Source organism: Myodes glareolus, chromosome 25 (genome assembly GCF_982192425.1).
Source record: "Myodes glareolus chromosome 25, mMyoGla1.1, whole genome shotgun sequence".
In the NCBI taxonomy this organism is placed as follows: domain Eukaryota; kingdom Metazoa; phylum Chordata; class Mammalia; order Rodentia; family Cricetidae; genus Myodes; species Myodes glareolus.
Window position 1 is genome coordinate 26,565,943 of NC_142050.1, and position 14,633 is coordinate 26,580,575.

The 14,633-nt window shown below is 48.4% G+C and overlaps 2 protein-coding genes across 2 annotated transcripts in view; one reads left to right on the plus strand and one right to left on the minus strand.

The window, feature by feature from the left end:
• Snd1 (staphylococcal nuclease and tudor domain containing 1) overlaps positions 1-14,633 on the plus strand; it is a 401,120-nt gene that overhangs the window by 339,636 nt on the left and 46,851 nt on the right. The gene's annotated exons all lie outside the window — the stretch shown is intronic.
• On the minus strand, positions 1,208-5,676 carry Lrrc4 (leucine rich repeat containing 4). The gene is made up of 2 exons (XM_048451022.3): positions 4,974-5,676; positions 1,208-4,797 (listed from the first exon to the last, which is right to left on the minus strand). The coding sequence occupies exon 2, from the start codon at positions 4,695-4,697 to the stop codon at positions 2,739-2,741; it is 1,959 nt and encodes a 652-aa protein (XP_048306979.1). The 5' UTR covers positions 4,698-4,797; positions 4,974-5,676; the 3' UTR covers positions 1,208-2,738.

Genomic DNA, 14,633 nt, shown 5'->3' on the forward strand with positions numbered 1-14,633 from the left:
ATGCCAAGGATACTTTTGTCTAGAGTTCCCCTTCTATCCTCCCACCCCCCTCCCTTCAGTTTCCTTCTAGAAAGCAGTTCTCCCTCAGGTTCTAAGACTGGACTATGCTCATGGGAGAACAAAGGCATTCCTCCTTAGGATTCTTCCTCCGCCTCTGTCCTCAGACCTTCGTCATTTCAGTTACTGCAGAATTTCTGACTTCCCAGACAGCTGTCACAAAAAGAAGGGGATGTTAGGAAATCAGTGCCCACCTCGTGGTGCTGAGGCAGCAGCTCTGTTGTCACTGGCCTCAGAGTGTGTGCTCAACAGCCCAGGTTGTGTTGTGTGGCTCTAGGGGACAGAGCCCTTTCTTGAATTCTCATCTGATCTTAGCCAAGTCCCACCCATTGCTCTGCTGCAGTTTTCTTTATTAGAGGTAGAGTGGGAAAAGGACAGAGAGAACCAACCGTTGTTGCCTGCATTGTAAGTGCGTACCAGCTTATCTTAGGCACTGATGGCCAGAAATGATCTGTATACCTAGGAGGATTTCTTTGCCAACTGCTGCAAAGTGCTACCTGCTTCTTTCCCTCCTTATTGCCAGATAGATCACACCCACTCAGTCCTCATTCTCTGCATTAGTATAAATGTGCTGACGAGGGTCCTTGTTCATGGAGCCTCCCTGGAAGTCATCCTTCTGTGAACCTCAGGAGCCAGACCCCCACCTCCTTCAACACACATCTGACTATTCAGCTCTGGGGGAAACAACACTGCCTATGGGAATTTGCAGCCAAACTACATTACTGCAGCCCTCTTATATCCAAGCCTCCCAGGGTCCTTGAGTTGAGCTGGTACTGCCTGACCATCAGGTTCTGCTGAGGTGGCAGTTCACTTCTGGCCAGGTCCCAGGAGCTGAGGCTGACCCATTTCCCCTGCTTTTCCAGGGCATGGGGAATTTGGTTCTATCCCCAACAAAGCCAGGGACTAACACACTTAGCTCATGGAAGATGCACTGGAGTCGGGGTGCATTTATTTAAACTAAAGAAAGGTGGTTGACAGCTTTTAGCATTTTCCCACACTTTAAAAAAAATTAACATTGTCTCCCTCCCCACATCGTGCCTCTTCCCTCCCCCCACCCCCTTTATTTAAATATAAATGACTCGGCCAATACTTATAAGACTGTATAGGTTCAGGGTCTTCTTATTCAATTTAACCCTTTGGGGACATTGAATTAAAAATCGAACAATATTTATTAAAATACAAAAATACACTTTTCTCACATTACAATCAGTGTTCTTTTGTTGGCATTCCCCCCACCCATACCACCCCCTTCAAATCTGAACCCTTTATTTCCTCTTAAAGCTAAAATAATAACTGAAAGTTACATCGTTAAATGGACCAGAATAACAGATCTTGCCCCCTGCTTATAGCTCTACTGGAGGTAGGCCTAGGGGAGGGAAGCTTCCCTCCATGGTGCCCCATTCAACAGGATTCCGTGCAGAACTCAGTTGTGTGAGCCCGCTTGTCACTTTTGTTGTAACTGTGGGTTTCACATCCCCCCCCCAAAAAAAATCCTGGTTGGCAAAGGCTTCTTTAAATTGAGCCTGTGCCCTTTTTAGCTCTCCTTTTTTCCTCTCTACTCATGTTCTGCCCCCACTCCAGTTGGCATCAGCTGTAATAATCCCTAATGAATCAGCATTTAGAATAGTCACCAAATCCCAAGCATGAGAAAAGCTTCCACTCCCCTAAGTTCCCCCCACTCCCAGCCTCTCCTCTTTCTCCACCTTTAAACAAACAAGATCTTTTTTGAAAAATCATAAAATGTCATCGTTGTCTACAATCATTTGTCAGATACCCGGAACAACAGGTGGACTCGGCACAATGCTAATTTATGGCCTCCTGTGAATCATCCCCTCTGCTTTTCTGCCTCCCTCCTTCCCCGGTGCCGCACCCCCTTCTGGCCACCTCCTCCCGGGAAACCCTGAATAGACACATGCCTTGCAGAGTGGGTTATGCCCAACTGCAGGAATCTGGTGCAGTGTGAAAGCATTCGACTGAGAGCTACGCCAGCTCCCTTTCTAAGCTGTCCTGAAGCGTTGTCGGGGGAGATACATGCAAGTCTTAGGGCACAAACCCAGAGGACTTGTGCTCAGGGACAAAGAAACAACCCCTTTAAGGATTCATTTGAACTTTGGTGGTTTTCCTACTTAAAATATATTTACAGATCTATCTTTCCCTTTGCCTATGAAAGAAAAAAAATTATTGCCTCTCAACATTTTGGCAGAGTACAAATTTGTGATGCTTTTTTAAATTATTTTTATAAGATAGATCTGTAAAGACAGCTCTCAGCTTAAGAAAGATGTCTGTAGAAATTGTATTCCTATATCATGTGAAGCATCTTCTAAAAAATGACAGGTGCGATCTATCATTCCTACCCCCAGCAGCCCACACCCTGCCTCTCTAGGGGTGCTGGTTGTTGTAGCTTGTTTTGTCTGAGCAGTTTCCACCTTACACCAGTTGACTAGAGGCTCCTACCCACAGCATTGCCAAGATTCCCTTCCCTCCCCCTTTAAATAGAACTTACAAGTTAGAAAATAGTTGTGTTTTAATTTTTTTTGTTTTTAAATTTTAATATAATCTTTAACCAGCCCATAGATTTAATATATAAGCATATACAAGAAAAAGTCTCTCCCCACTCTGTACAAAAGTTGCTCTTTTTTGTGCATTCTATTGCATTTTATAAGTTTTTTGAGGGAGGGGAGTCATATTTGAGTTTCCTGTACCTTGTCCTTGGTATGGGTCTGAATTATATAAGGTTCAGAGATAGTGGTGACTGTGGGGTGCAGAGAGTTCCCCAGGCTGTTTTCTGTCCAGTGGGCCCCATGTGCTGGTTTGTAGGTGTTGTAGTTAATATGGTCATGTATTGTGGGCAACACTACTGCCCCCTCACCTGATACACCGGATGGAGCTGCTGTTGCTGCTGCAGATGCTGCTGCTGGGATGTCTTCATCCACCTGGATAATCTCTACTGTCCTGGCAGCTGTGACTGTACTCCGCTGCTGGTGCCGCTTGCGAAGTTTATAGAAGACAATCAACATGGCAGCAGCTAGGAGTGTCACTGCCACAAAGCAGCCAATGATGATCTTGGTGGTCTTCATGACTTCATCCAGGCTGGTCTGCATCTTGTCGGTGGTGTCTGTTGAGGGTACTGGCACCTGCTTGGGCACACGGGTGGTCTGAATGAGCACCGTGGTAGAGGTGGTATATGCCGGCTGGTAACCAGTGGATGTGGTGGGAACAGGCTTGTACTTTCGTGTTATGTCCTCAGGTGAGATCTCTGTGGTCTCCACTGTTACTGTGGTGAAGAAGCTGAAGTTGGGGGTGTTGAGCTCGGCCGAGCTCACATTGAGGTAGGCCGAGGCATTGGAGTTGCCTGCCACATTGGTCACCATGCATGTGTACACTCCAGTGTCTATGAGCAGCACACGAGAAAAGTTCAAGGTGCCATCATTAAGGACAGAGATCCGTGGGTGTCGGGAGGCGTGGCTGAGCACTGTTCCATTGGGCAGCAACCACTTCACAGAGGACATAGGGGGAGTCCGACACTTAAGTTCTGCCATCCGATCCTCAGAGATATTGAGGTCCCGGGGTGCATCCATGATGAAGGGAGCAGAGCACTGGAAGGCCGCCTGGTCCACCTCCACCAGGTAACGGCCTCGCATGTGCATGGGAGCATGACAGCGGCCACAGCAGGTGGAATTGGTGGGAATGTACTCCCGAAGCCACCAAGCCAGCCACAGGATATCACAATCACAGTTCCAAGGATTGTGGTGTAGGTGCAACTCCACTAGGTATCTCAGGGGAGTGAAGAGGTCATGGGGCAAAGATGAAAGGTTATTGTGGGCCAAGTTGAGTTCCACAAGGGAAGCCAGCCCATCAAAAGCATTCCTCTCAATCAAGCTGACTTGTGAGTTCATCACCCATAGTTTCTTGAGGGAGCTAAGGCCATGGAAGGACCCTGGCCTGATCTCAGGAAAGTGGTTCCCTGACATCTCAAGCTCCTCTAGCCCCACTAGGGGTGTAAGATTGGGCATATCCTTAATATTGCACATGCCCAAGTTCAGATACTTGAGGTTGAACAGCCCCTCAAAAGCTCCCTCAGAGATATACTCCAGCTTCTTAAGCTCCCCCAAGTCCAGACGCATGAGGGAGGGCACCCTGTTGAAGGCATAAGAGGGGATGCTTTCAATGGGGTTGTTGCGAAGCCAGAGCTCCCGCAGCTTTGACAGGTACTCAAAGGCCCCACTGGGGATGACAGTCAGCCAGTTGTCAAACAGTTCCAGGGTGTTGAGACTGGCGAGGCCATTGAAGGCCCCCACCTCTATTTGCCTGATGGAGTTCCTGCCCAGCTGCAGGACCTCCAGGTGGTGGAGGTGCCTGAAGGTGTCGGCCTGAATCATCTGGATGTTGTTTTCCATGAGGTTGAGATACCGGGTGTTGGAAGGAATACCCTGCGGGACCTCAGAAAGGCCCCGGCGGGTGCACACCACCTTGCTGAACTGGTTACTGCAGGAACAGACGGAGGGGCAGTTCTGGGGCCCGGCTGAAGCGGCAGCAGCGATGGCTGCACACAGAATCCACACTTGCGCCGTGAGGTAGACGACGGGAAGCAGGACGGCATTCCAGGTGTGGTGCACAGTTACCTGCCACAAGAGCTTCATGGTGTGGCACGTTCATAATTCACCATCGCCTGGGATTTTGGCTTGGAAAAGAGAACCAGCCTTACCCCGGCTTAAGTGAGCTAGGAGCTCCTCTTTCCATCTGGAGAAGGAGGTGGGGAGGGGGCGATTAGAGACGAGCAGATCGGCCTAGAAAAATCCTGCCAAACTACAGAGCGGCCCCTCATCCACCAGCCCACCCCCAAGGCCAGCCCATAGAAAGCTAAGACTTTTCTCTCCCACGTTGCAACCATCCCCACCCAATTCGCTGTCACCTACCTCGGAAGGAAAGCAGGAAAGAATTAGCGCCTTGTCCTTAAGCTTTCTCCACGGGAGCTGGGTACATCGTTCCCATTCTGACTTTAGTTTTAATTAACAAAGGGGGAAGTGGTGGGGGCAGGGAGGGCAGCGGGGAGGGGAGGGGTGGGGGAGACAAAATGGCTTCTAGTAAATCCGGAGCCGGCGAAGCCGCGGAGTTGAGGCGCGCCAGGGAGAGCCAAGGCCCGGCGGGCTATGCAGGTGCATGCCCCCCCGAGATCCCGAGGAGCGGCGCCACCAGCGCTTCCCTGCTTTGTCCTTGGACCCTGGCACCAGCTCGCTCCAGCCGCGGGGGAAGGCGCTTCATCGCCAAAGTGTGTCTCCGGCGCCCCCAGCCCTCTCCCTGGGCTGTCGCGGGGGATGGGGGTGCGGGGGCGCCCCGAAGCCGCCCAGGCCGCGCTCCCCGGCTGCTGCGCTGCTCTCCACTCCGCTTTCCCGGCGTCGGCCGCCTGGAGCTGGCGGCAGCTGATTGCGGTCGTGAGCTCGCGGAGCAGCGAGAGTTAAGAGGTGTTCGCAGCGCCTTCGCCCTCCCTAGGCACACACCCCCTTTCTCCTCGCCTCTTCTCCAAAGGGTTAAAAAGACAAAAACTGGGCTCAGTTCTCCAGTCCTGCCGTCTGCTGGCGCGAGGAGCGGTAATCCGTCCAGCCCCGGAGGGGTAGCCGCGTGGACGTGGCGTCGGGGCCCGGTCCGCGAGCGGAGGAGCGCGCAGCGCCCGCGGTCGCGCCCGCACCGCAGGCCCCTTCAGGGACTCCGGGGGCGGGCGCGGGTCCGGCGGCGGCGGCCGCAGCCCCCGGCAGCGCGCAAGCGCCCGCCGCCGCCCGCCACTGCTGGGCTCCCCGCGCGCCGCCGGCCCCGGTTTTGTGCGGAGAGTGCGAGTTCGCCGTTGGGGCTCCCGGAGTCTTCAGCGGCCGAGCTGCCAGCGAACTGCTGCAGCGGCCGGAGCTCTGGCGACGGCGGCGTGAGCAGTGGGGGTCGCGGCTGCGGGAAACGCTCCGGAGCCCGTGAACATGGTCCCTGCTGGCTAGCGGCGGCGGCGACAGCAATGGGGCCCCTGCGCTCGGCACCCACCGTCTTCTCCTCGCGCCGGGCTCGCGGTGTTGCAGGCGGCAGCCACGCAGACTGCTCTCTCATCCTTTTGTCCTTCAGTCAGAACGTGAATGTACTGCTGACGCATACTGTTCTGGGGAGAAGATTAGCGTGATGCAGTGCTCTTATGTTTTAACACCGCTCCCCCTCCGCCGCCTGCCCTCAAGGGGTTAACGCCGCGCCTTCCAGAGCGCGCCAGCCCGCGCCGCGCAGCCCCGAGTCGCGGAGGGCTGCCTGCCTTCCTTGCTTCTTCCTTCCCTCCCTCCCTCCTTCCTTTCTTTTCTTCCTTCCTTCCTCCTTGCTCCCCCTTCCCCTCCCCCCTCCCCGGCAGCTTCCTCCCCGCCCCCTCCAGACGATCGGAGCGGCCCGGGCGGGCTAGCGGGCGAGTGAGTCGGAGTGAGCGTCAAGTGAGGGGCCGCGCGCTAGTCGCAGGCGTTCGCAGCTATTTTGGTCAGGTCGGAGCGAGTGGCTGGATGGCCCCTGATAGGCTGGAGCGGTGCGGGGCTACAGCGGCAGACAGCACGGCCCCCACCCTGGCCACCCAGCCCCTTCCAGCCCTGGACTGCTGGGCTCAGGGGCCCGGGTGCGGCCGCCCTCGGTAGGGCTGCTGCAGTTGGCCGACCTCCTGCGAATGCCCGCGTCATACGCACCCCCGCTGAATGCCCACGGGGTGCCTGGCCGCGCGGCCAGGAGTTTGGATCTGCAGGATGGTGTGGACTCAGGGGCAGGCAGCCGGGGACGCAAGGGCTGATTTGAGTCAGAAGACCACGGAACCTAAGCTTTGCCTTGCTCTGAGCCTGTCTTAACAGTCCCCTCCCTCGCACACTTTCTCACCCCCACCCACCCCGGCTGTAACTGGGGCTTTAAAATGATAGTTTTCTTAATGAGGGTTGTGGGGGCGGGAAACAGTGGAAAGAAAGACCAAATTGATGGAGCTGAGGGAATGACAACCTGGGAAGGATTGAGGTGAGCTCCCAGAACCCATGGCGCAACCCAGGGTTCATTCATGGAGCTGCAGCCTTGCCTCCCTGTCGCCCCCTTTCCCTACCTGGTATGCAGGGGCCAGGTTTGTGCTTTATGCCTTCTGCCCCTTGAGCTGCACTAGCCTCTCTCTCTGGGACTCCCTGAGCACCTCTTAGCAGCTTCCTATAGCCGTTTGCTGGAAAGGAAATTCTAGCCCCTATACATGCTTTGGCAGTCTAATGTAAAAACGTAGGTCAGCATTTACTAACCCATTCCCCCATAAAAGAACCTCCTTTCTCAGCCATGTGAGGGTGAAACAGTCTATAGGTTAGCGCTGTGATGTAGGTCCAGTAGAATTAGACATGTGTTTACTATTCCCTCCTTCCAGCCTCTTGCCTTGATAACAACCCCTGTTATCTAACAAGCATGCTTGTTTAACTCCATGGTTCCCAGGTGCGCTGTTGCTTCAGGATCCTGAAGCCCAGAATTTCCCAACTTTCTGAACTCAAACACAGCCATAAACTCATTAATATCAACTGCCCAAAAATCTAAACCTTCAAATCCTGGAAAGTTCCAGTGTGGGCAACTCAATGTCTTCATCCTTTACCAGACCTTAGCTTACATTTGCTGTCAAGGAAAAACCTATTTCTGAGCTTGTGTGTGTGTGTGTGTGTGTGTGTGTGTGTGTGTGTGTGTGAGAGAGAGAGAGAGAGAGAGAGAGAGAGAGAGAGAGAGAGAGAAAGAGAGAGAGATAGATAGTTGGGTCACATATGTTAAGTTATAGTACCAAGACTTGAACCCTGGAAAGGCCTTACACAGATTGATGTCAGGGATCTTGAGTATGGAAATGATTCCTCCAAGTATTCTTCCAGAGGAATGAAGTCAATTTTTATCCACTCACTCAACAGTGTTTGTGTGCCCACCATTCTAAGAATCTATGTCTGTTCTGGTCAATTCTTTATTTACCCCACTGAAATGATTGTCTGTTGCTGTCTCCATTTTCCAGGTGAAGGCACTTAGCTCAGGCAAACAATAACTTGGTTATAGTCCGACTGTCAGATAGTGACAGTCAGCTTTTCCAGTCAGTCTGATTTAATTCATGAGACCAGCGATTTCATCACTAATAAAATATCTGCTATATCTGCCACGCAGGCCAATGGTGGAGGCAAGGTTGGGGAGAGACTGAGTATTCAGAGAGGGTGTATGAGAAATCAGAGTGTCAGAGGAGGGGCTAAAAAAATATGTCCTGTAAACTTGTCTCACTGGTGATGAGAGAGCAAGAGGAGAAATGAGAAGTAGAGGTAAGTCACTCCCTCATACTGAGGTCTGATTCCATTCGACTCTGTAGTAGTTCTTTCTCTTTCTACCACTTGGAGACAGGATTTTATTTTAAAGCCCAAATTGGCCTCAAACTCATGGAATCCTTTGGCCGCGTCCTTTAAAGTGCTGGACATGAACTTGCAGACATGTCTCCAGTTCTTCTTTGCACTCTTCATTAAAGCCCCAGGAGATGTGATCCTGGAACACTGGGGATTGGCTGCCACTGAGCAGGAAGAGAGTTGTGGTATTGGGGAAGGCAGGGGCATCACCAAGGTCTGGGTGGCACACTGGGATATGGTGTTCCTCCTTTCTTGGTCAGAAGAGGGACTATGCCTGAAATGGTTTCCTGCCTGTGTAGACAAACTCAGCCCCATCTGTTCAGCTCCAGGCCCATTAAATGACAGCTGTTGCCCTCCACCCCTCCACTGTGAAGGTGGAAGAGGGTGGGTGGGCTGAGTTGAATAAAACCACTACATAGGAATGAGCTCGCAGTAAATGTGGCTGCTGTTGATGAAGGCAAACGTTTCCAAACTCAGTGAAGCTCCACTTGGGACTGCTTTGCTCTCAGTAGGTCAGCTAGGCCAGCACAGTTCCTGAACCTACAGAGCAGACTAAAGAGACTGTGAGGCCTCCAGTACACAGTCCTCCTGGGCTAGGAATCCTGTGACCTCTACTCTAGATAAACCGAACTCTCCCTGTTGCCCCTCACAACCAGTAGTTTGAAGTGGTGCCACCAAGAAATGAGAAGTCAACTTGCACTTAAATAGGAAGGGCGCCGGTCTGAGAACAGTAAGTTTTTGCATAGACAAGAGTTCAAGAGGCTGGGAACGGTCAGCAGCTCAGTTTTGAAGAATGGGCCTTGTACTGAGGTTGGGATACCTGAGTTCCTGTCACTGTTAGACATGATGAATCATAAAGTAAATCTTGATTTCTTCATGTATATGGTCAGGGAAATGGACTAGTACGTTCTTTTCAGTTCTTTTCAGACGGCTTTGGGGAAAAGGTTGATCCTTTGGGATTGTAGCCCAGCTTTGGAGATGGCCCATGAAGCTGAGGAGAGAATGCTTCCTTCAGTTTAATCTAGACATCTAGAGAGAGAGATCGATTATCTTGATTTGATCTCTCACTTTACTGATGACTTAACTAGTTACATGGCTAGTTGATACCAAAGTCTGTCCCTTCTGAGCTCAGTCCTGTCTACATGTTTTCTGTGGCTTTATTGCCTTTCAAACCCTGGCTTCAAGACATCACCAAATGCCTGTACTGTATTCTTTGTGAACAAACATGTTATATTTTGCTGGTTTCGGGGTAAGGGTGGGGCTTTAATATTGCTGGTATGCCGTTCCAATGACTTGGATCTTTAATGAGAAGCCCAAGGACTAGTCACGCGGAGGGATCTGGGAGTGTCAGGCCAGCCCACTCCCCACTCTGATTATACCGTTGTCCCTGTGGCATTATCCTGAGCAGCCACTAGATGTCCATAATGCCTTGTAGGGTTTGCCAGAAGTAGCAGGGTACCATCTTGCTTTCAGTATGCTTTTGGGTCCCTTCTGAGGAAGTCCAACAAGAAAAGAATGAGAGTAAAGTTTAAAGGGGGATATTTTAGAGACAGGAAGAAGGAAGAAAAAATAATATGAAAATTATTCCCCCAAAGAGACAAGGACAGATATTGATTAGTGAGTTTGTAATGGTTTTTAAAAGATAAAAATAAAGTAGGAAATGTATTACACAGAAGTGGTCACCTCCAACTGTCCAGTGCAATGAACACATGGGCTCTTGTGTTTCTAATTTCTTCCTCTCACCTGTCTAGGATCACCTGGTCATGGAGGTTTCTCTTTTCTTCCTTGAGAGCTCATAGTCAAACAATGCTGTCACTGACCACAGTCATAAATAAAATGCCTCTTCTTCCTTGAGTGGATGATTCAGGGCAACACATATGCCCTGAAAGTTATCTGTTTTTCCTGGTGCCCCAGATTTCACTGTTGTTTTCTCTAAATCTCTGCTTTTTTTAAGGAAAGGCAAGAAGAAAGTAACAGAGTGGGCTAGGAACATAGCTTGGTGGTATGTCTTTAGCTTGGCAATGCTTAATGCCTTAGATTCAGTCCCCAGTATCAAAGAGGGTTGGGGTTGGGGACTCCTCAAGGCCTATCAAGAGCAATTTTCTAAACCTCAGCTGAAATAAGACAAGATGGCTAATAACAATTACAAAGAACTGGCCTTGTGAAGTAGCTCAGACCAATCTAACAAACACCTGGGTTTCTCCCCAGCACTGCACTAACTGGCTATGATGGAGCACCTCTATAACCCCAGAGTTCAAGAGGATCAGGAGTTCAGGTCATCCTCAGCTACATAACAAGTTTGAGGCCAGCCTGGGATATATGAGATGCTGTCTCAAAAGGGGGGTGGTGTGAGTGTGAGGGGGATTACAAAGAGCTGTACAGAATGCAGAGGCCTCTTTTTCTGCTGAGAATAATTTTCCTCAGGCTTTGTGGGTAAGCTCCCAAATTGTAGTGAAGATACAAGCCTCCTGACTGCTAGCTGCCTCTTCCTTTCTTGGGAAAGTGAGCTTGGGGTGCCGTTCTTCCCACGGTCACATATATGGGCCAACAATCCTAAAGGTCCCATGGAGCACCAATAAACAGCCCCGCCTTGCAGTTATATTCAGACCCCAATAGTTTACCTTCTTTAATTAGTCATATACAGCAATAATAATTTAGTAACAGTTTTCATAATGTATAGGTACTTATGCTATACTTTTGTCGTAGATTTAAGTTTCGTTATGGTTACTGAAGTAATGAGTGACTCAGTTTCTTTGGCTGCCATAACACATTTCCACACAGTCGATGCCGTCAAACAGCAAATTCTCTTGGATATCTAGAAGCACACAGTTCAGAATTTAGCAAGACTTTGCTCTTTCCAGAATCTTGACTGGTCTTGACCTCTAGAGACATCCCTTACCTTGTCAGTAACCAATTCAGGTTCTGCCTCCATCATCACACTGTCTTATTTCCTTCTCTTTCCTGTCTGTAATTCACATGTTTCTGGTTAGTTAGGGCCCAGCAGGATAATCAAGAACCCCAGGTACAAACTAGATCATGGATTAGGGGTCCACACCTACAATTAATTGTCTCACAGATGCACATGTGATATATCTGTTAAAGTCATGCATGTATCCAAACTACATTCTACAAGATACATGCTGTTTGTGGGCGTGTGTATATGTATGCATGTATGTACATATGTACTTGCACGTGTGTATGTGCACATCTAGCAAGCATTAGAGCCCAATGGTGGCTATGAAGTATCTCTGGAGTAAGACACACTTGGACTTAAAATGTTAGATCTGCTTCTTACATACTACATATATGTAATTCTTTATAAAAGCCTCAGATTTTTCATGTGTAAAGTAATTAACTTAATTCTGCTTTATACTGGGCTGCAAACAAATTTTGGACTCTATAGTTGGCCTCAGTAAATAGTAATAATAGCATCTGTTTTTAATATGACAGCTAGCATAGAAAATAATTGCTTTGTGTACGTTTTGAGTGAATTCTCTTTCCGTTATCTTTTTTATTATTTAGGATCACTTGCTCTTGGCATTGTTACTAATTTAGAACTTCAAATTCTTCATTCATGCTACAAAGTAGTTTTTACTATTTATATCAGTTAATACTTTCTGAGGCATGATCTCACTATATAGACCAGGCTGGCCTCAAATTTCCAAACATCACCACACTTAGCAATTAATACTATTATTTTTAGTTAATTTTAGACTTTGAGACAGATCCCAAATATTACCAAATTACCAGGTGCTCTGCCATGCCTACCAGTGTGTCAACGTCTCACTTGCCCACAGAACTTACATTCAGAATTGCTAAAGTAATCTGTGCTAGGCATGGGTTACCCGTGCCTTTTATAATTTATTCTCCATAGCAACTAAAGTGATCTTGGTGACATTACATCAGATTATGTTATTGATTTACTTAAAATGTTCCATTTGCCTCAAATTGAATAGCAACCAAACTGCTTACCACAGCTCCTCAGCCTTAATCCTTTCCTTTCAACCTCTGCACTGATGTTTTGTCAAAACTCTCCGTACTTCCAGCATAGCAGTTACACTGGCCATCAGATGGCAGGATGTTCTTAACTTCCTGAGCTGGTCTCCCAACAGAAACTTAACGTACCTGGCTTAATCACATTAACTAACTTCATCAGCTTTATACCATTTCCAGAGATGATCTTGTTTGTATATTTGTTAGTATGTTTATTACACACCCTCATGGAAGCATAGTATTGGCCCTTCTTTCTTGTTCTCATCCCTTCATTACAGTAGTGAATGATTATCTCAGAACAAGAACTGTTCTTAGGCCCATGGGGGAGAATGCAGACCCCTCCCCCCGTGAATATCATTAGTCCTAACTCTGCTTTATTATCTGAAAAGGTAAGTGAAAATTTGTCTGCTTTGTTTTTATAATGCAAGAAAAATTAAAGAGGATTCTGGTCATCTCAAAATTGTTTCAGTTCTCAATTTTGACTTTTCTAGTTCCTGCTGATAGATTTCTAAAAGACGGTTTTATGGAGGCAACAGAAAGACATGCTGGTAGTACTGTGTGAGTAATGAGCTGAGAGCGGACAGAGGTGCACAGACATACCTGTGCTCACATCTGCATGTGCCTATCATTTTCAGTTCTGCTAAAGTGCATTTTCTGCTAAGGGAGTGAGGGCTGTTGACTCTGAAACAGAGAACACTAGGACAGTGAGATCAAATGCTTTGAAAGTGGCTGTGCCAAGCTTTTTGCTAATTAAAGAATGTTAGGACAATCACCACTAGCAGCAGTAAAGGGCGCCCCATTACCTCCCTCTATGGCAAGTTGGGTAAATTTAAAGGCTACTATAAATACCCCACTGAGCTCCCGAGCTTAAGCACAGTTGGGGCTGGGTGAAGAGTCCTAACTTCTGTCTCCTTCTGTCCCTTCCCTAATAGCTGTCAGTCCCTAAAATTGTATGACAACAGAACAAGCAGGTTCATCAGCAGACTCTTAATTAACTTAAAACACTGTAGAGAGGAACCAAACAACTGAGTGTGGAGCATGACTGGGAGCCCAGACCCCAGTCCTCTCTGTTGTCTTCAACTCTTTTTCCTTTTGCCTAGAGGGAAGATTCCGGTTTCCTCCACCATGGGTGTTTTTAAGGAAAACAAAACAAAGTCACTAGACATAAGGCCACTCTTCCAGGAATATTCTAGGAGTCCTTACTGAGAAGTCAGTATTTAGAATGTGTGAGTAAGTGGGAGCTTTTTGCGTTCACTCTCTGCAGTTTTTGGCTAATTTTAAGAGGTATGTTCAAGTTTGGAACTTCCCTGTTTTTAATGTCTTCAGCTTGGCCTGCTGGGTCCTCTTATGTGAGCTCTTGCAGCTCTCCCACGACCCACAAGCCATCTTTAACCTTCAGTGTATAAAGCAGGGCCACTTTGCTGCTGCCTTCTCTCTGCTAACCTCCTTGATTTCTTTGCTTGCTTTATAGATCATTTCTGGCCACCAAGCTGCTTTATATAATCCATCAATTGTTTTTAGTCCTACACTGCCAGATTTAGCTACGACTAGGATTTCCCTAATTCCAAATGATATAACAGTTTGTCATTCTTTACTGACTTAGCAACTTGGGTTCCTCTACCATGCATTCATTGGTCTGTCCTAGGGAATTCCATGAGAGAATCAAAAGACATATACTTTGGGGCTAACGTGATGTCTCAGTGTCTGTGGTGATGACCCTCACCGCATCCTATCCTTACCCAGAGGAGGGGTGCTGATGCTCAGAGGTGGAGGGAGTACAGCACTGGGAATGCCAGAACCAGCCACACCACTGGCTTCCCCATGAGTCATCAAGTGAACTATGGGTGGGTTGGCTGGCACCCAGGTTCCTGGATGCTGTGTTCCTTTTATTCTGATAGGAGCTTCTGGAGGAGTTGGATTTACTCGTCATTCAGCCTGCTCTTCGTCCACATTTTCACAATGCAGTGTTTACCTGCAAATGCGGCCATTGGGACTTGCCTTTTTGTTTAGAGAATGTGGGTGTTGATAAGTGTTGTGGGTGTTGATGTTGAAATAAATGCTTAGACAGGTTGGAGTGTTCCTAGTTGGTTGGTTAGCTAGTTTGTTCATATATATACATATATATATATATATATATATATACACACACACACACATACACACACACACACACACACACACATATATTCTCCTATTTAC

Bases quoted from the DNA above. Each gene is read 5' to 3' on its own strand.
- Lrrc4 (XM_048451022.3), bottom strand. From the start codon at position 4,697: ATGAAGCTCTTGTGGCAGGTAACTGTGCACCACACCTGGAATGCCGTC.